Source organism: Ochotona princeps, chromosome 17, assembly GCF_030435755.1.
Source record: "Ochotona princeps isolate mOchPri1 chromosome 17, mOchPri1.hap1, whole genome shotgun sequence".
In the NCBI taxonomy this organism is placed as follows: Eukaryota; Metazoa; Chordata; class Mammalia; order Lagomorpha; family Ochotonidae; genus Ochotona; species Ochotona princeps.
The window spans coordinates 11,669,420-11,693,354 of NC_080848.1; the positions used below are offsets into that span (position 1 = coordinate 11,669,420).

The 23,935-nt window shown below is 52.4% G+C and overlaps 2 protein-coding genes across 7 annotated transcripts in view; one reads left to right on the top strand and one right to left on the bottom strand.

Moving 5' to 3' along the window:
• Nucleotides 1-2,332: 2,332 nt before the first annotated feature.
• LIMD2 (LIM domain containing 2) lies at nt 2,333-4,042 on the top strand. Its single transcript, XM_004597359.3, has 4 exons — nt 2,333-3,106; nt 3,296-3,343; nt 3,423-3,562; nt 3,651-4,042. The coding sequence occupies exons 1-4, from the start codon at nt 3,065-3,067 to the stop codon at nt 3,808-3,810; spliced, it is 390 nt and encodes a 129-aa protein (XP_004597416.2). The 5' UTR covers nt 2,333-3,064; the 3' UTR covers nt 3,811-4,042.
• A 1,573-nt stretch (nt 4,043-5,615) lies between these two features.
• Nucleotides 5,616-23,935, bottom strand: part of MAP3K3 (mitogen-activated protein kinase kinase kinase 3) — a 70,592-nt gene continuing 52,272 nt past the window's right edge. For 4 of the 6 annotated variants that reach the window (XM_058675326.1, XM_058675323.1, XM_058675325.1 and 1 more), the window contains 10 exons: nt 20,380-20,513; nt 16,186-16,259; nt 13,153-13,220; nt 12,961-13,053; nt 12,182-12,373; nt 10,930-11,078; nt 10,234-10,365; nt 9,723-9,852; nt 9,207-9,384; nt 5,616-8,208 (listed from right to left, as the gene is read on the bottom strand). In XM_058675326.1, coding sequence (XP_058531309.1) covers nt 7,980-8,208; nt 9,207-9,384; nt 9,723-9,852; nt 10,234-10,365; nt 10,930-11,078; nt 12,182-12,373; nt 12,961-13,053; nt 13,153-13,220; nt 16,186-16,259; nt 20,380-20,513 — 1,379 coding nt within the window. In that variant the 3' untranslated portion in view covers nt 5,616-7,979. The remainder of the gene's footprint in view (nt 8,209-9,206; nt 9,385-9,722; nt 9,853-10,233; nt 10,366-10,929; nt 11,079-12,181; nt 12,374-12,960; nt 13,054-13,152; nt 13,221-16,185; nt 16,260-20,379; nt 20,514-23,935) is intronic. The other 2 variants (XM_058675327.1, XM_058675324.1) reach the window with 1 other exon arrangement.

The window sequence follows — 23,935 nt, forward strand, 5'->3', positions numbered from 1 at the left end:
GCACCAAGGGTGTGTCTGCATCAGTGTGGGGCCTGCAGGGGCGGTGCAGATAGTATGGAACTCACTAGATGGGCCCTCCAGCTTCCTGGGACCCCATAATGGACTGATTTCCTCCCTAGAGCAGCCCAGGGCAAGGGCATTGATTGGAGCCCATGGCCATCAAACCACCCACGGTGAGGCTTGGAGGGGGGAGAGGTTACCACCACTTCTGGGGCCACTTCCGGAAGTGGGGGGACTGAGGTGGAAGACGCCTGCCCACGTCAGGCAGGAAAGGGGGTAGAGGGTTTGTCTCTAACGTGACTTGTAGAGCCTCTCTACCGTGAGAACCAGTCACACCCAGGGAGTGAGGCAGCAAAGCCCAGGTCACACCGGTGGGTCAGGCGCACCTGCCCCCAGCTGGTGGTGTCCCCCTCCCTGGACCGCTCTAGGGCAATGCCCTTTTTAAAGGGGTACTTCAAATGTCACATTCAGGAATTGCCTCTCTTCTTGACGCTGCTCACCACCATTCCTCCCCCCCCCCCCCGCACTGTCCTCTTTTCCCAGAGATTTTTAACACCCAGTTAAAGAGGAAAAGTCAACCCTCTTTGGGGGGAGGGGGTGACACCCGGCGGGGTGGGGCGGGGGGAGGAGCGAGTCACATTTGTTTCCAGCCCTGCTTCCCCCTGCCCAGCTCATTTTTGACTTTCAACCTCAGGTTCCCCTTTTCTCACAGCCTCGCACCCTATCAGTTTTCTCTCCTTCCGCACAGCCTTCTCCCTGGTGTCAGCTCATCTGCAAAGGCCAAACTGCTGATGTGGCTGGCTGCCGGCAGCTCGGCCCGGATGCCTTGCTGGTCATGGCGAGGGGGCTCATGGCCTGGCCAGTGACTAGTGGCCAGCGCACCCCACTCCTGGTGGCCCTCGGGGGGTCATCAGAGCCCTTCACTGTCTTGATCCCAGTGGTGGAAACACTTAGAGGTTTCGCACCATAGCCCCGAGGGGTTCTCGGTCCATAGCGCAGGCACAACACTGTTACCCTCTAGAGGAACAGGACGCCGGGCGTGGGTGCCTGCAGGAGCCAAGGAGACAGCTGGGGGCTGGCAAGCCTGTCGGCGCAGGCTGCGCCGGCCGTTCTGTTCCCAGAGTGCGTGGGCTGCGCTCGCGAGTCATTCGTTCTATTCCTGCCACGGGCTGGGAATGTGCTGTGTTCAGGGCCGTGCTTCGTGCACCAGCTCCCAGCCCGCGCTCAGGCTGTCCTGGAGGCCTCTGCCAGTGCCCCCAGCCCCGAGGGAGCCACTGTCACCCAGCCTCCCGTACACCTCCACCCTGGTCCGCTTGCGTGGGACAGCAGTGAGACAGCTGCATCGGGTTGGCTACCTGGAACTTGCCAGGCCTGGTGCACGAGGGGTGCTTGACCCAAGGGATTGCCCCCCAAGGGATTGCCTTAGTTTTCCCATAAGCTCAGGCCCTTAGTGGGATGCGGGCTCTGGGAAACCTGGCCCTTCTGTCCAGATGGGTGGCCCCACCAGATAGCAGGTCCGGGGCAACTCCGTGGCTACCTGGGATCCCTCAGATCCTCGAAACCTCGCGCTCCAGCGTGGCGGGACCGCATGCCCAGCGCCGCTGCCATCTTCCTCCACCGCTGTGGGGTGGCACGGGAGCGGCCCCTGCCAGCAGGAAGACTCCGTGGCCGGAGTGGGCGTGGGAGTGACCCGAGGACCCACCCCCCCAGGCCTGGGCTCTCAGTTGCAGGGACCACATTATTCCTTGTGGGGGTAAGGGACCGGCTAGGGGAACTTGAGGCAGTAAAAGGTCCAAATATAGCCCGGTCATGTCCTGAGGCTTCAGGGCTGCACGGGGACCTGCTAGTCTCCGTTGACCACTGTTTCAACCTGAACTTGGCCCCGCCCAAGGGATGTGTTGCTGGGGGGTGGGGTCCACCCGGCTTCTGTCTCCGCAGCCGTCCCTTGCCCACGCGCGAATGCCCGAGGCCACGGCGACGTCGGGAGACCAGACTGACCAGTGCGAGGCCCGCGAGAGCCGAGGGGCCGGGCGAGGGGGAGACAAAGGCGGGGGACGGTGAGCGAGCCAGCGAAAGACAAAGCGCGGAGGGGGGTCGCGGCGGCGCCGGGCCGGAGGCGGCTCTGGGCGCGCGGAGCCAATGGGCGGGCGCGGGGCGGGGGCCGGCGGGGGCGGCGCCGCGATAAGGCGGTGGCGGCAGCCGCCGCTCGGGGAGCAGTGGCTGTGGTGGCAGCTGGCGCGCGCCCTCCACGCACCGAGGCGCACACCCCCGCCCCCAGAGATCGACTCCCGCCCCGCGGCGCAGGCCGGGCCCGGTGAGACCCTGCGGGCGGGCGGGCCGGGGGGAGGGGCCTGCAGTCGGCTCTGATCGCGCGGTGCAGAGATGGGGGGGCCCCCAGCGAGGGCCGGAGCCCCCAGGCTCTCGGCCAGTCCTTCTTTCGTAGGTCTCCGGTCGGGCCAGAACCTGCGGGGTCCGGGCTGGGGCCCAGTGCACGCGGGTCCGGAGGCCGAGGAGCCGGGTGCATGGGCGGCGGCAGAGCCCGCGGGCGCTGTCCAGGAGCTGGGCAGCCCAACCGGCCGGCTGGAGGTCTCGACGCCTCCGCCCGGCACCGGGCACAGCGTTGGGCACGGGTCAGGCCAGGGCAGCGGGTTCTCGCCGCGGGCCCCGCCCCGTGCTCGACTGACCTCCCCTCACCCTAGGCGGGGTCGCGTCCAGCAGGGTGATCCTCCTATGGCGGCTGTGCCGAGCGCCCTTTCCCGCGCCGCGCCCCGCTAACTTTGTTCTTACAGCACACATGGTTCCACTCAGGGACCACCCCCCTCCCGTGGGGGAGCAACGTTTGGGGGCGAGTGGCGGAAGTGGCAAGACCAAGAGCAACAGGAAATGACTTAGGGAAAGTCCCAACCGCAGCCCCCCAGCCCCCTGCCTGTAAACACTCCCCTCCGCTGCAGGCTGGGGGAGGGCCTGTGGGGCCCCAAGTGAGCGAAGGAACGAACCGACTTCCCCTTGCAGAAACGAGCGTTGCTGAGCCTCCACCCGGGTCCTCCATCACCTCGGACGAGCCATGTTCCAGGCTACAGGAGCCGCCCAGGCCACCCCTTCTCATGTAGGTGACTAGCCCGGTGGGAGGGCCCCACCCCCCACCCCCCACCCCCCACCCCCCACCCAGCAGGTGCACAGGGAGAAGGGGAGAGGAGAATTTCCTATTACCCTTGTCCCCTGTTGAATGCCACTGGAAACTTGGCAGGCGCATTACAGAGCCAACCCCTGTCTTGCCTGCCTCTCTCTCCCCCAGGAAGCCAAAGGCGGCAGCAGCAGCAGCAGCTCGGTGCAGCGTTCCAAGGTAGGCTGCCCTGGGGTGGTTGGTGGTTGTGGGACAGGGTAGGTGCTGGCCAAGCCTGGCTGAGTCTGTCCCCGCACAGTCCTTCAGCCTGCGGGCCCAGGTGAAGGAGACCTGCACCGCCTGCCAGAAGACTGTGTACCCCATGGAACGGCTGGTGGCAGACAAGCTCATCTTCCACAGCTCTTGCTTCTGCTGCAAGCACTGTCACACCAAGCTCAGGTGCGCAGACTCCTCTCCCCCGCTGCCACTTCCCTTGCCGGTCCAGGCCCTAGCTGCCCCTAACTGGTTTGCTGTGCTTCCCCCTCAGCCTGGGCAGCTACGCAGCGCTGCATGGCGAGTTCTACTGCAAGCCCCACTTCCAGCAGCTCTTCAAGAGCAAAGGCAACTACGATGAAGGCTTTGGCCGGAAGCAGCACAAGGAGCTGTGGGCCCACAAGGAAATGGACCCCGGCACCAAGACAACCTGATGTTGCTCCAACCCTCCACTCCCCGGGCAGAGCACCTGGAGCTGGGCAGTGGAAAGGGTGGGAAAGAGGTGGGAGCTGGGTTTGGGTTGGAGGAGGGGGCTAAGGCGGGAAGGAGATGAGCCTGCAGAGACAGAAGCTTCCAGGGGCAGGGCTCTGCTCCAGGAGCCCTTCCTTCTCGCAGGGGGTCTGGGAACCAGGATCAGAGGCTTGGTCACCACCCTGCTTCCTGCTTCCTGCCTCTTTCAGGCTCCCCCCCATGCCCTGGGGAGGCCTCCAAGCCCAGCTTCCCTACTTAGGTGCCTTTTCTCCAGCAAGGAGTCAGCATGCTGGGTCCCCAGCTCAGGGTCCCCAGCTCTCTCACTGCCACCCCCGCCTCCTGGGGCCTCCAGGTTTCCCCATCTACCTCTGCCTTTAACCTGGTCTTGAGCCATGAAGACTGGGAGGAAGGGGAGCAAGAGTGCCACCTGCTGGGCCACAGGAGAGACCCACAGCCTTGAGGGTGGGGATGGGCAAGTGCAGCCAACTGCCCCCAAGGGGCCTGGGACCACCTGGCACCTCCACCAGCAGAGCTGAGCAGTGGAAAGCAAAGTATCTGCTAGGCTGAGAGCCTCAGAGCTGGCCAGGGGACTGGAAGTGACCACTCCTCTCTCCTCGTTCCTGTCCCTTCTGTTGTGATCACTCCCCTTTTAAACATGTTTAAACAGATTCCGACTCTGTATTATGTGGCCTGAAGGGGGTTTTGTGGTAGGAAGGAGACGACTTAGCCTGGGGCTGGGAAGCTTGGGGGAAGGGTGCGGGGGTGTGTCCAGGAGGCATGAACCAGTCTGCTCACCCTACCCAGAGCCCCATGCTGTTAAACCTGTAGTGGTTTTCTAACTGAAGCCCAGCTTTGAGGTGGCCATGATGCCCCATTCTGACAGGGCATGGAGAAGTGTGGGAGGGTGACATGTCAATGGGTGACAGTTCCTGGCCTTGCTGTACTTGTTTTGTGGGGAACAGGCAGAATCCTGCTTGAACCCTTCTTAGCTGGCTTCAGTGGTGGGGCAGGAACTCCTGCCCCTGCCTGGCTGTCATCTTCCTTTTGCTTGCCCAAGCTCTGGGGTGATGGCTGGAGGGCCCCATCTCCCACGCATGGGCTCTCGGCAGGAAGTCTTGTCCTTATTTTCTCAAGCGGCCACTGGGACGAGTTGGTGTAGCAGGAGGGCAGGGGCCCCCAGAGGCCTTGCTGCCTGCCACTACCTCAGAACAGACATCAGCCTGAGTTTCCGTGTGACCTCATGGAAGAGGAGATGTGGGGCTGGGAGGCCACTGGCTGCCTGTCTGCCGAGGCAGGCTGAGCTGCCTGCAGGAAGTGGGGATGGTGTCTTGGGTTCCTGAGTCGTCTCCCTCAGGGCCAGCTGTGCTTCCTGCGGGGCGTCCTGGGGGCAGTCTGCATCAGTGGAAAGCCGGTGGCGCAGGGGGAGGCCTGGCATGGCTCCTGGTAGTGCCCAACCTCGCCTCACTAGGATGGGACTAAAGGGAACTGTGATGCCTGCGGTGACCAGGAGTACCAGAGGCCCAGGGACGCAGCTGTGGCGATGTCCAGGTCAGTCAGAAGGGCCAGCAAGCTCAGAAGCATATATCTTGGGGGGGGCTTCTCGAGGGGAGGGGGCCGCTGCTGTGCTCCCAGGGCATCTGAGTCAAGCTGTCACAGCCTTGCTCCTGGAGTCATTAAGTTCTTTTTGCTTGAGGAGTCTGTGTTGGGTCCCTCCTAGGCAAACCTTACCTACATTAACCCCCTAAAAAGCAGGACCACAGGAGCCGTCTGGTAGAAACGATCCCTTTTATTGTAAGTAATGCACGACACTGGCCTGGCTTTGCACTGCAAGCCCTCAGTCAAGGTATAGTCAGATAACTATGGCTGCAGGTTCTTCTGCAGGACCCACAATTCAGACAGACACAGAGCTGGGAGGAGCGGGGCTGGCCAAGGTGGACACCCCCCCGCGGAATGCTGAGAACATGGCAGGCAGCCCCTTCCCACAGCAAGGGTGGGGCTGCTAAGAAACAGCTCCTTGGACTTCAGGGCCCAGGCCACCTTAGAGCCCCACAACTTTTAATCTGAATTAGTGGAAAAAAAAAAAGAATAAATTAAAATGAAGGAATGTCTTGGTCCTGAGGATGCTGAGCCAGCATGTCCACAGTTTTTGGCACAAAATTTCAGGGTTTGGGTGAGTTTTTCTGTTTTGGAGTGCTAGGTTTGTTGGCTTGCTTTCCAATTCATTTAAAAACCTTCCCTGTGAGGTAAGCCCCGGGGGCGGGGCTGTGCGAGAGCCTGAACCTGGGACACGCAGAGTCGTCTTGGCAGCCGGCATCACTGTTTCCTCTGGAGAGGCGGGAGGGGGCTGTGGGGAGGCCGAGCCACCACACGGCAGCTTTGGTCAAGACGAGGGGCCAGTCCCACCCTGGGCAGGGGCCGCAGTGCAGACAGGAACACGGGCTCACTGTCTACACAGGGCAGTGGGGTATGGATGGGGTCTAACAGAAGGAAACGGGCCCAGGCCCAACGGGCACCGTGCAACACACATTTCTGCAAAACCAGCTGCTTCCATTTGCTCTTCTCTCGAGGCGTCCTCATCTGTAACAGTCTAGAATTGATATATATAAAAACCATCAAATATGATCTGAGATATAAATTAACAAGTACAAGGCCTCACATTACATGATGTGAAAAGGCTAAAAACAGCGATAGAAACTACATTCATAAAAGTGCATCGTCAACATACAACGAAGGCTTTGGCTTGCTCTGCGCCATGGGGAAGTGGGCATGGCTGGCAATGAGCTGCCTGGGGCTGACCCCCAGCTCCCTGGAGACGCCCATCCCCTGGCACTGGCTTTTTTTTCCCTTCTTCCTTAATGACAACTCCCAAGGAAATTGGGTGTCGAGAGGAAGGAGCTCTAGCAATAGGCACATTTTGGAGGGGAGGGGCCGGAAGAAAGGACCAGCGCCCAGGCTGAGGTAAAACATGGCCAACTCTAAGCTGCTTGGAGACACTGTTCCCCAACACCGCTGCCACTCCTCCTCCAGAGGAGGAGTGAGAAGGGGAGAGGCTGGGACCTCAGGGGGATGGGCACGGCTGGCTAAGGAAGAACAAAGCTGCTGGTTCTGGACACACTTGGTCGCAGCCCTTGGGCTTTTCCTTTTGCCAGATGGAGAGGGCTCTGGCCTGACAGGGTCAGACCCAGCCCAAGGCAACTCCGTCTCTTGGGTGAGGACAGCCAGCTGGGCTGGATGTCCTCACTGTGTTGTCCACCCTCCTCTCTGCTCCAATGGGGGCAGATGCCAGGCTGGGAACCCTATGGCTATTACCGTCAGCTCTTTCCAATCCAGCCCAAGGCTCAAACCTTCAGTAAGGTTCTGAGCCCAGAGGGCACAGTCTCCACTTCAGGAACTGAGTACAGCATAGGAGTGACTCCAACTTGTAAAACAGAGACAATTGCATTGATGAAACCAGGTTTCCCGCCATGGTAGTGGGACAGTTCCTTAACTCAGGCCCCTGCTTTGCGGGGCAAGCAGGACAGGCACCTCCTTCCCTGAATAAGGCAGCAGACATTTGCTTCATTCATCTTTGGTTAAAGGCCAAGGACTAGCAAAGCTGACCTAGGGGCTCCAAGGAGGAGGACAGCGTGGTCCTTCTTTGCCCTCCATTGGTTGGGGATGCTGGGCTTTTCCTCAGGCTGCAGTGGACTCCCCCAGCCCAGAGATGCCCTAGTGGTCTGCAGACACCAGGAGGAGAAACCAAATAACACTCTGAATGAAAATCACTCATCATCCCCTCACGTCAGTCTAGTGCCCTCAGACCCTCGGGCGTGCTGCCCACCACGGTGTCAGGCTGCACCCTGAGGGCGGAGCCTGTAGCCACCTCTCCCACCGTGCTCAGCCTCTGCAACTCCATGCTGAGCTAGGACTCTGGAGCCCCGGGGTCTGGCAGGCCAGAGGCTCCCAGTCCTTGTGGCTACAGCCGCCCACCCTGGCTCTGAGCCCCATGCCAGAAGGGGCACAGGTGAAACGCTGGCTGGACTGCAGTTCCACAGTCCCCAGCCTTGCCTGGGAGAAGCAGCAACTTCACTGCGCCCTACGGTAGCCCCTTGCTCACGTGGCAGGAGCAGCTGGCGGCAGTGCGGCCTTGAGCTCAGTACACGAGCTGTGCAAAGTGGTGTGTGAGCAGCTCCTCGGCGGAAGGTCTCTGCCGAGCCTCCACAAAGATGCGCCTCAGAAAGTCCCGGCCGTGCTCCGAGATGTGGGAGGGCAGCTGCGGGTTGGTGGGCTGCGTGGCAATCTTGAAAATGGCGGCCATGGCTTCATACTCTGCCCAAGGTGGTTTCTCTGTCAGCATCTCCACTACAGTACAGCCCAAGCTCCTGAAGAGAGACAAACCCGGTCACCTCTGGGCCAGCCTTAGGTTCCCAGCTGCCCGACCCATCACTGTGAAAGAAGGTGCCTTTCTCAGAAGACAGTGAGGTACAGGATGAGCCATTCTGGGGGTTGACTCCCCTTGGGTTCCCAGGGCCAGAAGAGGCTCAGAAGCACCTCAGCCCTGTCCATTTCTGTTTCATCAGCCCATATATCATCACCTCCCAGGGCCTTCTGAGACAAGGACAGGAAAGGGAGCCACCAAGCACAGCTCTGGAAATGAGTCAAACTGTTCTCATTAAGGTCAGGTGTCAACAGGACGGTTCCTTCTGGAGCCTCTGGGGGCACAGCCATCCTCTTGTCTTGTCCAGCCTCTGCAGGCCATCCAAGTTTCTTGGCTCACAGGGCCCTCCCTTACATGAGTCCAACCTCTTGCTTCCAACATCAGGCTTCCCACTCCCCACTCCCCACTCTGACTTGTCTACCTTCTTTATACCAAGGCCACCCTGAATAATCCAGGATACTCTCTTTAGTGTAAACTCCTAACTTATCACCCACAAAGGTCCTTAGCTCCTGGAAGGTGGCATTTACAGAGACGAGCATATGAGCATTCTGAACCATTCTGCTTGCCCACCCAACAACTCCACAGAAAGCAGCTTCCTAGGCCTACGGACAGGAGTCAGGGAGAGAAAGTGCCAGCCGTGTGGAGAACAGGCAGAACACAGTTCCTCCTGGTTTGGAGACATTAAGGCTGTCAGCGGATCCCAGTTCTTTGAAGGGATTCAGCAAACACAAGGAATGGCTGCCCCCGCTTAAATTTCTAGCACCGACAAACAGAGTAGCATTTGGTGTTAACATGGAACTGATGTGCCGGCTGAGCTCCTGCCCCATGGGGCCTGGGCCTGGCAGGTGCTCAGGCCCTCCTGCTACTCTGCAATGTTCCCAAAGGCGTTCCTTAGTCACTGAAGCCCAGGGAGATGGGATCCCAGCACGTCCCCACACTCACCACACGTCTGCCTTCCTTCCGTAGCCCTCGCCACTAATCACCTCCGGGCTCATCCAGTAGGGTGTGCCAGTGACGGAGCGCATGCCCGTCCCTGACATGCAGATGGTCTGCAGGCGTTTGCTGGCCCCAAAGTCCCCCAACTTCACATTCCCAGCAGAGTCTCGAAGGATGTTGGCTCCTGTGGCACCAAAGGCAGAGGCTACAATCTTGGACCTTCCTGCATCTGCCACCATCCTCCCTTCCCCCCTCCTCCTCCCTGAGGGCTGCTTGGGAGCTACCACATTAGACATGCACTACACACAGGAAAGGGTCCAGTGAAGGGAAGCCTCATCTTCTCAAAACCATCATCTTCTCAAGTTAACATGCAGAAAAGTGTCTGCCCAAACCCTCTCCACACCAATCCCCAAGGAGGCAAGAGCAACCCCTCTTTTCCCAAAGTTCAAAATGATCCTATGATTGGCTCACCCAGTAACTAAATGGTCCTTGGGTTCCAAACAGCCTGAGCCCTCCACTCACCCTTGATGTCTCGGTGAACGATCATGTTGCTGTGCAGGTAAGACATGCCCTCCAAGATCTGCCGTGTGTACTTCCGGGTCACGCTCTCTGTCAGGGCTCCATAGGCCTTCAACTGGTCTTTCACTGAGCCCTGCCAGCCACATAGAGTCAGAGGGGGTCAGAGGGGTCAGACGGAATGCTAAGGTTACTTTTAGCCCCCATGCGGGCAACCAGCGGTGATGCATCCAATTCCCATTTGCAATGTGCCAGGCATTTTGCCAAGAGCTAGGAGATGGCTTCCCTCAAGCGCATCGATCCAAATTCAGAAGTCGGGAGGCCTCTGCTACAGGTAAAGGCAATACTTACTGCACAGTGCACCAGTCACTGTGGCCTGAGGTGGGGCCTCCTGACTTAGTCCTGCCATCACTTCACCTGGCCCCCCCTGAGCCTCTGGGGTTTCATGAGACCCCTCCGCCCTCAGCCTCAGGCAAGGCCCCTTCTCTCTGTCTCATGTGCCATGAGGGGCACATACCCCCGGCATGTATTCCATGAAGATAGTCAGGGTCTTCTCCGCTCGATCCCGCAGACAGCCGTAGTACTGCACGATGCGCTCATGCTGCAAGTTCTTCAGCAACTGGATCTCACACTCCAGAGCACTCACCTCCTGGGGAGAGGTCCGAGGTCAGCTTGGCTCTCAGGGTCCAGTTCTGCCTGCCCAGGGTCAGCTCAGCTTACCCCAGTCAATGACTCACAAGGATCTGCCTTGGGAATTTTAGCCAGAAAAAAAGAGTGGCTCTTGGACAGCAGTACTCCCCTATCTGGGGGTAGGCAGTCAGGGAGGTAGGAAAGAGGTGTGGCCGCCTAGCTTAGGGATCTGCTGGAGTTGTCCACCCCAATTGTACTGTAGGCTACAGAATTCCTCCTTTTCAGGTGGACCAAGTGAATCCATGGTTCCCATCTGAATCAAGGGAAGGGGAGAGGCATCTATTGGATAAAGTGTCCTTTGTGGTACTTGTCATCACTTTGCAATCTGGGTGACTTGGGATTTGACCCTGACATAGTTCCTCTACACAGTTCCCTCCCAAGGTGTCCCATGCATGGTCCCAGCCTGCAGGGACAAGATCAGGGTAGAAAGCAAGAACTGGGGAAAAAAAAATCTTGGGAGGTAACCTGTAGCATCAGGAATAATTACTCTCTGTAACAAGTCAGACCATGGGGGAGGAAGTACCTTGCTTGTTTCAGGACTGTCTGGGTCAAACTGGACCTGCTTGGAAGCAAGTTCACGACCTGTGTCCACATCATAGCACAAATAGACCCTGCCAAAGGCACCCTGGCCTAGGAGCTTCCCTCGGCGCCAGTTGATTGGGGCACTAGGAGCTACAGGGGAGAAGAAAAGAGCATTACTTCATGTGCATTAATTCCTGACATCCTCACCCTACAAGGGGATCACTGGCTCAGGCTCCCCCTCCCCCAGCTCTAACACACCTCTCCTGATAGCATTGGCAGCCCCGTCAGGAATGGGCCCAGTGTTCTGACTGGACCTTAAGGTCAGGGTCCCAAAAGGCAGAGGAGTGGCTAACGTAGTTTCATGTTCTTCTGAACTGAGCCAACGCCTTTACTTCTTCTTTTTTTTTTTTTTTAATTATTTATTATTTAACTTCAGTAAACGCCTTTACTTCTAAAGCCCCTGATTACCAATATGGCAGGGATTAAGCATGTGCGCTTCTCTGAATGGAAGCTCTCTGGCTCGTGAGGAAGATTCATTAGATGAGACAGAGAATTTCAAACTCGGAATAGGCAAGCCCTAGGTCCCTAATCAGCAGGAAGTAACTGCAAAAAATGGGATTAATCTGTACCTTTCAGCAACCCTTAAATTAAGAGGCAGAAGTTTCTAAGGAGTGAATGAAATGGGACAGATAGGTAGCTAGCTTAGGGTCACAAGCTGCAAGGCACACTCCTCCATCTCTTTATAAATTACACTTGCCTATTCCTCAACCAAATGACCCATCCCAAGACGTACTTCCTCTGAGGAACTAAGGTGGTACATGAAACCATTCCTGTCCCCAAGATCACATGCAGACCTGCAATATGGAGAGGCAATCTCTCTCTTCCCATGGACACAAAATGGAAGGCAGAAACATACCCCTCTCCACCTTCCCCTTCCAACCCACTCTACCCCCAAATAGGCCCCATGTTTGTGGTTTGCTCACATTTTAAATAAACTTTAAAAAAAATTAAAATGGGTGTGCTCTTCCATTTAAATACTAAAAAGCAAACAAAATCAAAGGCCAGAGAAATCACACTGGAGGAGGTGCCACCCAATAGGAGACTCAAGCCTATTGTCCTGCGGGTCTGCTGCCCCCTCCAAGGCTCGGCCGCTGCAGGTAGGAGAGGTCATAGCAGCTGAGCAGTGTGCCCAAGCCTGGCTGCCCTCCTAAGCACCCCTCGGCAGCCTCCTCCCAGCCAAAGGAGACTCTCACACTTGGTTGGCACAGCCCTCTCCTGCACAGAGAGGGCGTTCTCGCTGTCCGCACTCCGCAGGCGGCCACGGGGGTCCAAGTATTGCACAGCCACACCCATGTTCTCTCCATTTGTGCTCAGGGAGCGGCTGGAGGGCACCAGGGTGAAAAGGTTGCCTTGATGACGTCGTATCCGGGGAAATGTTCTTCTGCCTGGAAGGGTGTAGGGGCCAGAGGACAGCAAGTTAGCTCCCTAGCCATCTAGCTTCATGTACAAACCAGGGTCTAGTTAGAAGTTAGAAAACCGGCCCAGCCTATCTTGCCTTTCTCCTTGACTTAGGTCAAGAAAAGCCGCTTTTACAAGCAGCCCAAGAACCTGGACAAAAGCAGAAATAAAGAATAACCCGGTTTTGGCAGCCCTGGTCACAGGGAAGGCACAGGGCCTGGCCTTCAGGCATGAAATTATTTGCAAAGGCAATCCAGCGTTTCCCTGGGCACCCTATCCCTAACCTCTCGGTGACTGCTCCTGTTGACTGGCTGCGGCTGTGGTGGAACAGGGTGTGGAGTATAGCATGGATACACCAGAGGACAGTCACCAGTGGTGGCATCTACGACCACTTTCCTGCTAGCTCCGTCAGTGTTCTCTCTCTCTGTCTCTGGTGCCTCAAGCCTAGAGCACAATTCCTCAGGAACATTCCCAGGGTCTGGAGTGTCAGTCCCCTCCACCACAAGGTCGAATTGGCTTTAAGCTTGTCCCTTCTCAAGGTAGCCAGCAGGGGGCAGCATGGAGGTGTACTCACCATCGTTATAGTCCTTGTGGTGCACTGACACGTGGTAGCGCCTGGGGTAGGTTCCACCTTTGACCCCTTTGTCATAGAGCTGAGTTTCCCTATCTGGGTAAGACAGGGGTGTCAGTGGCTACTGGGTGGGTCAATGTGAATAAGACCTTCGAGTAGTAGCCCAGAACACATCACATATACTCCCCAACTCACCAGAGTACTCCTGTCTATTGTCTGGGAAGCTCTGGGCTCGAGACATTCGTGATTTCCGGAAGGATGGGCTGGAAAAAAAAAAAAAAAGAAATCACAAATAGGTGTGGCTGTCGTGGTGTTGCGGGTAAATCTGCCACCTGCAATACTGGCATTTGGGCACTGGTTTGAGTCTCGGCTGCTCCATTTCTGGATTTAGCTCCCCGTTAATGTGCGTGGGAAAGCAGCAGAGGATGACCGAAGTCTTTGGGACCCTGTACCCACGTAGAAGACAAGGATGGACCAGAGGGTGGAAGACCTTTCTAACTCTCCCTGTCTCTCAAATAAGTTACAGACCTGAGTACATTTTCAGAGCAGCCCAGCGGGGCAGGAGGCCCCCCAGGTCGTCTCCCCTTGTAACTCCCTCCCACCCAAGAAGCCCAGTCTCCTGCTTTCTCCACCCTTCCACCTCTGAAACAAAGGAGGAGCTGAGAGAGATAGCATCATTATAAGTCACAGATTGTTGCTTTCATAGATATTTTACAAGGTAAGCTTTTCCTCATTTAATTCTCACAAACCTGTGAGGCAGGCAAGACTTACCAATAAAAATAAAATAGTAACAGGTAACACTGTTACTTTTATTGTTACTATGCCAGTGAACAGCTTCTGCACTCACTCTAGTCTTCAGACACTCTGTGGGTTGGATATTAACATATCTATTTACTTGCTCAAGGATACAGCTCATAAGCAGCAGGGCAGCCTTCCAATCCAAACCCAGGTGGTGACTTAGGTTGGAATTCTTTTTTTTTTAAATATTTTATTAAAGGCAGATATACAGAGAGGAAGGTCTTCCATCCATTGATTCACTCCCCAAGAGGCTGCAATGGCTGGAGCTGTGCCAATCAAAGCCAGGAGCCAAGAGCCTCTTCCCGGTCTCCCACATGGGTGCAGGGTCCCAAGGCTTTGGGCCGCCCTTACGCTCGACAAGCACAGGAAATGGTGCTGTTGGGATTAGAACCAGTGCCCATATGGGATCCTGGCACATTTAAGGCAAGGACTTCAGCCACTAGGTTTCTGTGCTGGGCCTCAGGTTGGTGTTCTTGCCTCTAATGTATTTTCCTTTCAGAACAATCACCACCATCACATTTTAGAGATGGGGAAACTGAGGAACTGGAAATATAAGGGTACCTGTCTGAAGCCACTCTAATAATATTTATATATATATTTAAACATTTATTTGAAAGGCATAGTTACATAGAAAGAGGGAGGGAGGGAAGGAGAGAGAGAGAATCTTCCATTGCTGGCTCACTCCCCAAATGGCTGGAGCTGGGCTGGTCTGAAGGCCAGGAGCCAGGAGCTTCCTTCACATTGTGCAGGGGCCCAAGGACTTGGATCATTTTCCACTGCTTTCCCACATGCACCAGCAGGGAACTGGACTGGAAGTGGAACAAACAGCACTTGAACTGGTGCCCACGTAGCACACCAGTGCTGCAGGCAGCAGCTTTACCTGCTTTACCACAGCACCAGCCCCTCCACTGGGACCAGCTCTAGGTCCACCAGGCTGTAGATGGCTTGAAGGGAAAAATGAAAGTCCTTAGTTCAAGCTAGGCCAGGCCTCAAGTCCATCCAGATTGTGGGTCTATTCCCAAGAAGAAAACAAAGTTCCATAGGGATGGAGGAAAAATCTGAGAATAGAAAAGTGAGTGAAGTTAACTTTTCTCCTTAGCACCTATTTGCAAGGCCGGTTCCTTTTAAAAGTGAATGCCATGGAGAAGACCGCCTCGAGGCTGAGGAGCTGCTGCCTACTTCCCAACTATGAGGCCTTCTGTAGCTTCCCTAGCCCCTGCAAAGTTTAGGAGACAGTCTAAAGCCAGAGTATTTTTCTTGTCCAACCTGTGGCCTTTTATGTGAGCCTTCTTGCTCCCCTGGCTGGAAAGCTATCTGCTGGGAACCAACAAGCAGCTACAATCATATCCTTTAACACCCAGAGGGAAGACAATGCTCACTGGTGCTCAGGTCTTCTAGAAAGGACCCTGTAACAAATGCAGGTCATGGTTACAAAGTCAGCACCCACATGAACCCTGGATCAGCTGTGCGACCTGCTCTCTAGCCTCCGACCACAGCCCAGCCAGAGATGATCGACATGCTGCTCTTGGGCAAGGCAAGGCTGACGCCAGGGACAAGCAGATCAAGCTGAGGCCTCCTCCAAACACATCCCCACTGCTGGAGGTTAGCTCTGCAGAGCCAGGGGGCAAGCACAGGATGGCGCCTACTTCCTCCTAGTAGGCTGGGTGGCATGCCAGGCAGCCTGGATATTTTGCTTCCTGCTTTTTTGTTTTAACTTTATTTGAAAGGCACAGAGATGCAGGGAGGAAGAGGTCTTCCACCCACTGGCTCACTCCCCAGGCGCCCTCATCACCCAGGCTGGCTCAGGCTGAAGCTGGGAGACTGGACTTGTGTGCAGGACTCTCCTGTGGGGGTGGCATGAGCTGCGTCCCAGGGTGAGCCCTGGCAGCAAGTGGAGACTGAAGTGGAGCTGGGACTCAAATCAGGCTCTCTAATATGGGACATAGGTATCACAGGCAACAACTTCAACTGCTGTGCAAAACACCTGGCCCATATTTTATGATTTCTATATCCCATTTTTTTACCGAAACATTTGGAAAAAAAATAAAAGTAAACTCATGAGTGAGAATTCATGTTTTCTTTCCAAACACCCAATATACCTCTTTTCAAACCAGAAAACAGCAAGTCCAAAAGCAGAACATCACACAGTATGCAGAAAATGTAAAATATGGAAAGTACTTAGAACAAAGCCAATATTTAATAAATGAACTGCTACTCTAGGAGGTATTATTACACCCATTGAATTATGCAAGCCATAATATTTTCGTAACACTTGAGAAATGAAGGAGTGTTTTCCTAGAAGTATGAAAACTCTGGATCTTTCCACTGTCTACCCGTCTAGATCAGAGATACACACTAGTCTCTACTTTCTTGGCCCATCAGCTCCCACTGTGTCTACATATTAACCCCAAACCACCCTCAGTCCCATACCTGTCTGCTGACCTGTCCAAGGACTGGCAGCTTCCTGACAAGGAGTTCTCAGCACTGCTCAGGGGATCCAGCATCTGTAAGGCAAGTCATCATTAAAACCACAGCCCAACCCACAGCCTAGCCAGGCGTCCCTGGCTTTATGACCCTGTCAGGTTCAGCAAATGGTTCTTTCTGCCTAATGTAAGCATTCTCTCTCCCCACACAGAGGGGAAGAATGGTTAATACAGTACTCTTCTCCCCTGCAGTTTAGAAGGCAAGTCTCCAGGACGGAGAAAAAGGCTTGGCTGGCATCCTAAGGAGGTCTGCCAGGAAAGCAGAGCAGAGAGGCTGACTTTCTTGTTGGCATTTTCTTGGCTCATTAGCACTGGATGCTGGCAATGCCAACGGCACTGTCCTGCAGAGGCTTTTAGTGAGCTTGGGTGGGACTTGAATGCTCTTGTTTACGCTCCACAATTTATAATTTACAAAGATAAGTACTGCCTCATTTCACAGACCAGCACAGCAGTGCAGGCCAAGAAAATTTAGGCAACTTCTCTAAAGTCATAAGCTAGTTTGTGTACAGCTAGTACCAGAACACATTTTTTTTTTCTAATTCCTGATTGTGACGCAGAGTTAACAGGTATTCATACAATTGAAAATATTTGTCTGTCCTGGTAAACCATAATAACAAAATACTTCAGAGCAGCTTTCTCTCCAACTGATCTTCTGAGGGTCCCTTACTTCCTTTTTCTATACAGGTGGTGATGGAGTCTTCAGAGTACAGTCATCCTAGTGTCTACATAGTACTGATTCCAGAACCTGCACCCACATTAAAGTCTACAAAAGCATAAGCTCCTTTTGTCTGCTGGTTCACTCGCCAAGTGGCCACAATGGCCAGAGCTGAGTCGAGTAGAGCTATGAGCCAGGAGCTTCTTCTGGGTCTCCCACATGGGTGCAGAGTCCTAAGGTTTTCCCAGGCCACAAGCAGGGAGCTGGATGGGAAGTGGGGCAGCCGGGACATGTACCGGAACCCATATGGGATCTGGTGTGTACAAGGTAAGAATTTACCCACTAGGCTATTGTGCCAGGTCCTGTAAATCTGCCTTTCAAATAAAAATGAATAAAACTTTAAAAAGTCTGCCAATCAAGGCAAATTAATTGCAAAGTAAAATCACAAATCCTGCTCAAAGTGGATAAAATCAACATGGAAAAGAATTGCTCCAAATCAATTAAGTGTATATTTGGTAAAGCTAGGTGTGATGAAGAAAGAGGACTTAAAAGGTTCAAGAGCAACTTTAGGAAAAAACGCTGAGTCCCATGAATGCTTTTGTAAAGAATGACCCTCCTTACAATAGTGCTGTACAAGTCAAAGGGGAAGTGAAGGAAGTTACATTGTGCTAGCGTAATTTCTGTAAGAAAAATTAAGCCAAAAAAATTAACATGAATCATGCTCTGACCATTCTAAAAATTAGCATTAGCTAAATCTAATTAAGGAAAAAACAAAATAAACTTCTCTTAGTTTCACTCTTCAAGAAAGCCCCAGTTGAATATTTTTGATTCTGCACTATGCTCTTTGGCTCCCGAGAAGTGTCCCTGTGTAGCCACCAGGATGACTGGACTCTGAAGACCTGGTACCAGGAGCCAGTCCCCTTGGCAGGTGGACGGGACAGGGCCTGGGATAAGGACCCAACCTCCATCCTCCTTGGTGTTTTCCTAGAAGTCTGTTTCACTGGGACTCAAACCATTCCTTGCCTTCCAGGGCCAGTCAGGGCAAACAAAAAAGTGAAGGAGCAAGGGACAGGACTGTGGGGGGTGGGTGAAGATCAAAAGCAATCCAGCTTATTTGCAAGCTCTGGGGTTTCACATCAGTATTACCTCTACAGCAGCTGGTGTCCAGAAGGAAACAGAAAGGATGGTAAAACAGTAAAATGACAGGAAGGGAGCCTGCAGCCAACAGACCTTCTAGGTCACTGTTAAATACGTAGTTAGCAAGAAGGGACAAGTCCGGAAAGGGCCTCTCGTAACCCACATAGTTGCAATGATGAAAGAGAAGATATAAAAATCAGTGTTCTGTACAATTCCATGTAATGATACTGGCTCCCATTTCCCAAATCCCAAAAAGTTATGATTAACTCCCTGAAAAGACTAAAATAAATCTGGAGATCTCACCCATGCTGAGCTCACTAAGCCAGATTGCCAATTTGAAGTAAGCCATTGGTTAAAAGGCTATCCATTAAAATGTGTGGGCACTGTGGCAGACACATCCTCAGGTGACTACCCCCTCACAAGTCCACTTGCCCTGAGTGCAAACAGAATCAATGACTTGCTTCTAGCCAACAGATGATAGCAAACAGAGTACGATATTCTTTCCCACAATTAGGCTATGTTATGTAAGACCCCATCTTTGCAAAAGGGAGCAAGAGACTCTCCTGGGGCCAGCGCCATGGCAAAGCACGCTGAGACCCTCCTGGGGCCAGTGCCATGGCAAAGCACGCTGAGACTCCTCTTGTGGTGCCAGCATCCAGCATGAGCGTTGGCTCAAGTCCCAGCAGCTTTACTTCTTCTGATCCAGCTTCTCTTGGTTGCCTGGGAAGGCAATGGAGGATCCAAGTCCTTCACTTGAGACCTAGAGATTGCTGGCTCCTGGCTTCGGACTGTCCCAGCTCCAGCATTTTTTTCCCTAAAGATTTATTTATTTTTTATTGGACAGTCAGATATACAGAGAGGAGGAGCTAAAGAGAGAAAGATCTTCTGTCCACTGATTCACTCCCCAAGTAGCTGTAATGGCTGGAGTTGAGCTGACCCAAAGCCAGGAGCCCAAAGCCTCTTCTGTGTCTCTCACGTGGGTGCAGGGTCCCAAAGCATTGGGCCGTCCTCGACTGCTTTCCCAGGCCACAAGCAGGGAGCTGGTTGGGAAGCGGGACTGCAGGGATTACAACTGGCGCCCATATGGGATCCTGGTGTGTACAAGGTGAGGACTTTAGCTACTAGACTATCATGCTGGGTGACCCAGTTCCAGCTGTTGTGGCCATTTGGAGAGTGAATCAGCAGATTGAAGTTCTCTCTGTCACTCTTTCTCTTAACTCTACCTTTCAAATGAAAAAACAAAAAACTTTTTTTTTTTTTTTTTTTTTTTAGAGAGAGCGATTTGCCTGCTGCCTTTGAAGACACTGCCAGGTTGAGAAACAGTCCTATGGCCAGGAACTTCAAGTAGCTCCTGGGAACCTGGAGCAGCTTCTGGATGACCACCAGCAAGAACAGGGACCACAGCCCAACAAGTCTTTTTTTTCTTTTTAAATTCTGGTTTCTCTCCCCTTTCAAAAAAATGTTAATTTATGCATTTGAAGGTAAAGTTACAGACAGGAAGAGAGACAAAGATATCTTCCATCTGATGGTTCACTCAAGTACCCCCAATACTGGCTGCATTCAGGTCTGCCTTCGGGCGGTAGGGACTCAAGCACTTGAGTTATCACCTGCTGTTTTCCAGGCACACAAGCACAGAGCTAGATCAGAAGCAAAGTAGCTATGATGCAAACCAGCACTCCAATCTGAGATGGGGCATCACTAAGTGGTATCTTAGTCCACAGTGCCACAACATCCACCTATAGGAACTGAATTCTGCTAACAAATACTACCTTGGAGAATCCCAAGCTCAAGAAAGGAATACAGCTTTTTGTGATTCAACTAATACATGACTGGACTTCTGTTTCATAAAAAGTATTAAAAAATAAATGTATGTTCTATTAAGGCTTCAAGTTTGTTATGTGGTAACAGGTAATACAGCTGTTTACCAACATAAAAGGTTCCTGTAACCAATCCTAAAGTGTAATTTGTATTTGACATTAAGAAATAGTAACATTAAAACGGATGCAATGAAAAACACAACCTGTCAGTTTATGATTGGTCCCGTGGTAGAACTCTGCTGAAATGAAGGCAAAGAGGAAGCACACAGCGCAGGGCATTCTCTGCAGGGAACCCGTGGGAAGACCACAGATAGGGAACCTGCCAAGTGCTCGCCTAACACCAGTGAGGGAGTTTAGAACCTGTCTGGCAGGAATTGTTATTTGGCCTCTAGAAAGGAATAATCCATGTTTGGGCAGGCCTGATTTACAAAGAGGTTCAAGTCCTTCAGGTTTGCACTGTGCCCACTGAGAATCCTCCGACAGAACCGTGGTCTCACGCAGGCCATGGGAGACCCCAGAGCCCCATACTCACGCACTGCTCGCTGGTCTCTGGGATGAACTCCCCCTCACTGTTGATGCTCGTATAGGATCCCTGTCGTGCAATGTGCTGCTGTCGCTCAGGCACATAGCCAGGTGGAGGCGAGCTTCGGCCAGGGTTTTGGGAGCCTGGAGCACAGAAATAAAACTTGTGACAACAGGGTCCAGGGCATATGGATTAAGAGCAGCAACATGAGACCAGTTTAGAGACACCAAGCCATAGTGACCCAGATGAGCTGTGCTTCTAAAACCCAGCGTGTTGCAGTCTCTTCTTCATAGGAAGCAAGCTCCAAAGACGGGGCAGGGTACCGAACACTGACGATCCGCAAGGCTGGCACAAAACAGGAACCCACTGAAGTTGGCAATCATGCCAGCTTTTTATATCCCTTGATGTAATTATGTAATTAGTACTTTTTTCATAATGTAACTGCTCTTTCTCAGTCCAGAGCACTGTTGTCACTTTCTCTCATCCCAGAAAATAGCTAGGATAAAAGATTAAAACAGCAGGTCTTCTCTTAGTGAGGCCCATCCCAAGATCCCCAGCGGCTGCCTGAAACAACATACGGCACCAAACTCTACATACGTTATCTTATTTCTCATACATTAATATGATACAGTTTAATTTACAAATTAAGCACAGTAAGAGATTAACAACAATAATAGGCAATTAGAACAATTACAATAATATGCTGAAATCAAATTTTCATTCTTGAGCTTTAGGGACATTATGGAGTAAAATAAGGGTTATCCAAATGCAAACATTTTAATATTGCAACAATCTGAGTACCAAGTGAATAATGGCAAGGTGGCATGCACAGCTGGACATATATAGCTGGGTATGCTGGACATACATAGCTGGGTATGCTGGACAAGGAGACGATTCATGGCCCAATCAGGACAGTGAGATTCTGTTTTTTTTTCCTGTCCATGTGTTCTATTATTTTTTAAAATAATTATTTGAAGGACAAAATTACACAGAAAGAGGGAGAAACAGAAAGTGAATGGGAGAACCTCCATTTGCTGATTCAAAATGGAATGGCCCCAATGGCTGGGGTTAGAAACCCATGTCAGTTTCTTATGTGGAGGCAGGGGAGTGGCCCAGGGGCTATTTGGGGATGGGGAATGAATCAGCTTCTTTCCATCTGTTTCTCCTTCTTTCCAGTAAAATAAATAAACTCTAAACAAAAACAAAAACGGACAGGGACTGCTGTTGTGGTGCACGGGACAGACTGCCAACATCCTGGCTGCTGCACTTCTTGTTTTTTTTTTTTTTAAGGGTGGCTTTTTAAAAAAAGATTTTATTTATTTATTTGAAAGCAGATATACAGAGAGAAGGGGGCACAGAGAGAAAGATCTTCTACCTGCTGGCTCACTCCCCATGTGGCCAAAATGGCCCAGAGCTGAGCGATCCAAAGCCAGGAGCCAGGAGCCTTTTCTGGGTCTCCTATCTGGGTGTAGGGTCCCAATGCTTTGGGCCGTCCTCTACTGCTTTCCCAGGCCACAGCAGGGAGCTGGATAGGAAGTGGAGCAGACGGGATATGAAACACCCATATGGGATCCCAGTGGATGTAAGATGAGGATTTAGGCTATTGCGCAGGGCCCAGCAGCTGCACTTGTGAACTTACTCCCCGCTGATGTGCCTGGGAATGCAGCAGATGGCCGAAGCACCTGTCCACATTCCATATTGGGGGGCATAAGGTTTGAATCCCAGTTCCATTTCCAATTCTAGATCCCTGCTAATACAAATACCTAGGGAGGCAGATGATGGTAGAAGTAATTTGTTCCTGCCACTCACAGGAGAGACTCAGGTTGAGTCTCGGGCTCCCAGTTGTGACTTGGCCTAGCCCTAGCTGTTGTGGATATCTAGGGAGTAAACCAGCAAATGGATTTGTTCATTCATCATGAAAGTCAGTTACAGAGAAATAGAGAGAAAATCTTCCATCCACTGGTTCATTCCTATGATGACTTCAACAGCCAACACTGGGCCAGGTCAAAACCAGATGCCTCATCTGTGTCTCCAACATACCTGGCAGGCGTCCAAGCACTTGGGCTATCTTTTGCTGCTTTTCCCAAGTCATTAGCAGGGAGTTGGAGGGGAAATGAAGCAGCTGGGAGATGAACCAGGAATCATATGGGATGCCAGTGTTGCAGGCAGTGGATTTACTGCCAGGCCACAATTCTGGCCTCAAGGGATGGAATTCTGAAAACTTACTTCATACCATGTTTCAAAACACACAGCACAGCGATTGTGCTGTGGCGTAGAGACTAAACTGCCACCTGCAACAATGGCATCCCATATGGGTGCCAGTTTAAGTCCTAGCTGTTCCACATTAAATCCAGCTTCTCATACAGTGCCTGTGAAAACAGTGGAAGATGGCCCAAATGCTTGCACCCTTACACCCACATGAGAGACCTGGAAAAAGCTCCTGGTTTCAGCTGGCCCAGCCAGTGTTGTGGCCATTTGGGGAGCAAACCAGCAATGGAAGACTTCTCCCTGTATCTCTCTGTAACTCTGTCTTCCAAACGAATAAATAAATCCAAAAATAAAAAAAGCAAAATAAAAAAAGCAAAATAAAAAAGATATATATATATATACAACATAATTTAACTCTTTATTTGCAAATATTAGCTTAGTGCTTGTTTCTCACTTTTGGATTTGGATAATATTTAGGCATCCCACAAGTCCTATGGTAATTTAATGCATATATGGGCAATATTTGTTGGCAGAAGTAAGCCTAAGGACATAAGCAAGATGAACTGAGAAGAGCCCACGCTTTCAAATTAGATGAATATGGGTTTAAATCAGGTACCGCCACTCGTTAGCCAAATGATTTAAACACCCGATACAGTTTCCTCACACGTAGACCCAGGGAGAGCTATCTACCTCATAACTTTCTGAAATTGTAAATGTAGCAAATCAGACACACATCTACATGATACCGCTTCAGGGTAAGAACTCAATAGAATCACATTGGTTTCCTTCACTTAAAAAAATTTATTTTGGAGCTGGCATAGTGGTTCAACAGGCTAGTCCTCCCCTTCCAAGTGCCAGCATCTCATATGGGAGCTAGTTCATGTCCCAGTTGCTCCACTCCTGGTTTAGCTCCCTGCTCATGGGTCCAGGAAGGCAGTGAAGGATGGCTCAAGTCCGTGGGACCCTGAATTCATGTGGAAGACCTGGAAGAAGCTCCTGGCTCCAGATCAGCTCAGCTATCTGTTGCAGCCATTTGTGATGAACCAGCAGATGGAAGAACTCTCTGTCTCTCCTCCTCTCTCTAACCCCTGCTTTTAAAATAAACAATCTTCCATCTGCTGGATCACTTCCCAAATGTCCATAGTAACAGGACAAGGACAAAAGCAGGAGCTTGAGTTCCTTCTGGGTCTCCCATGTGAGTGCCAGGGACACAAGCACTCAATTGAGCCATCATCCATGGCCGCCACATGTGCAAATTAGCAGGGATCTGGAATCAGGAGTAGAGCTGAGACTCAAACTCAGGTACTGTGGGATAGGATCCCAACTGGTACCCACACTGCAAAGCCAAATGCATGTT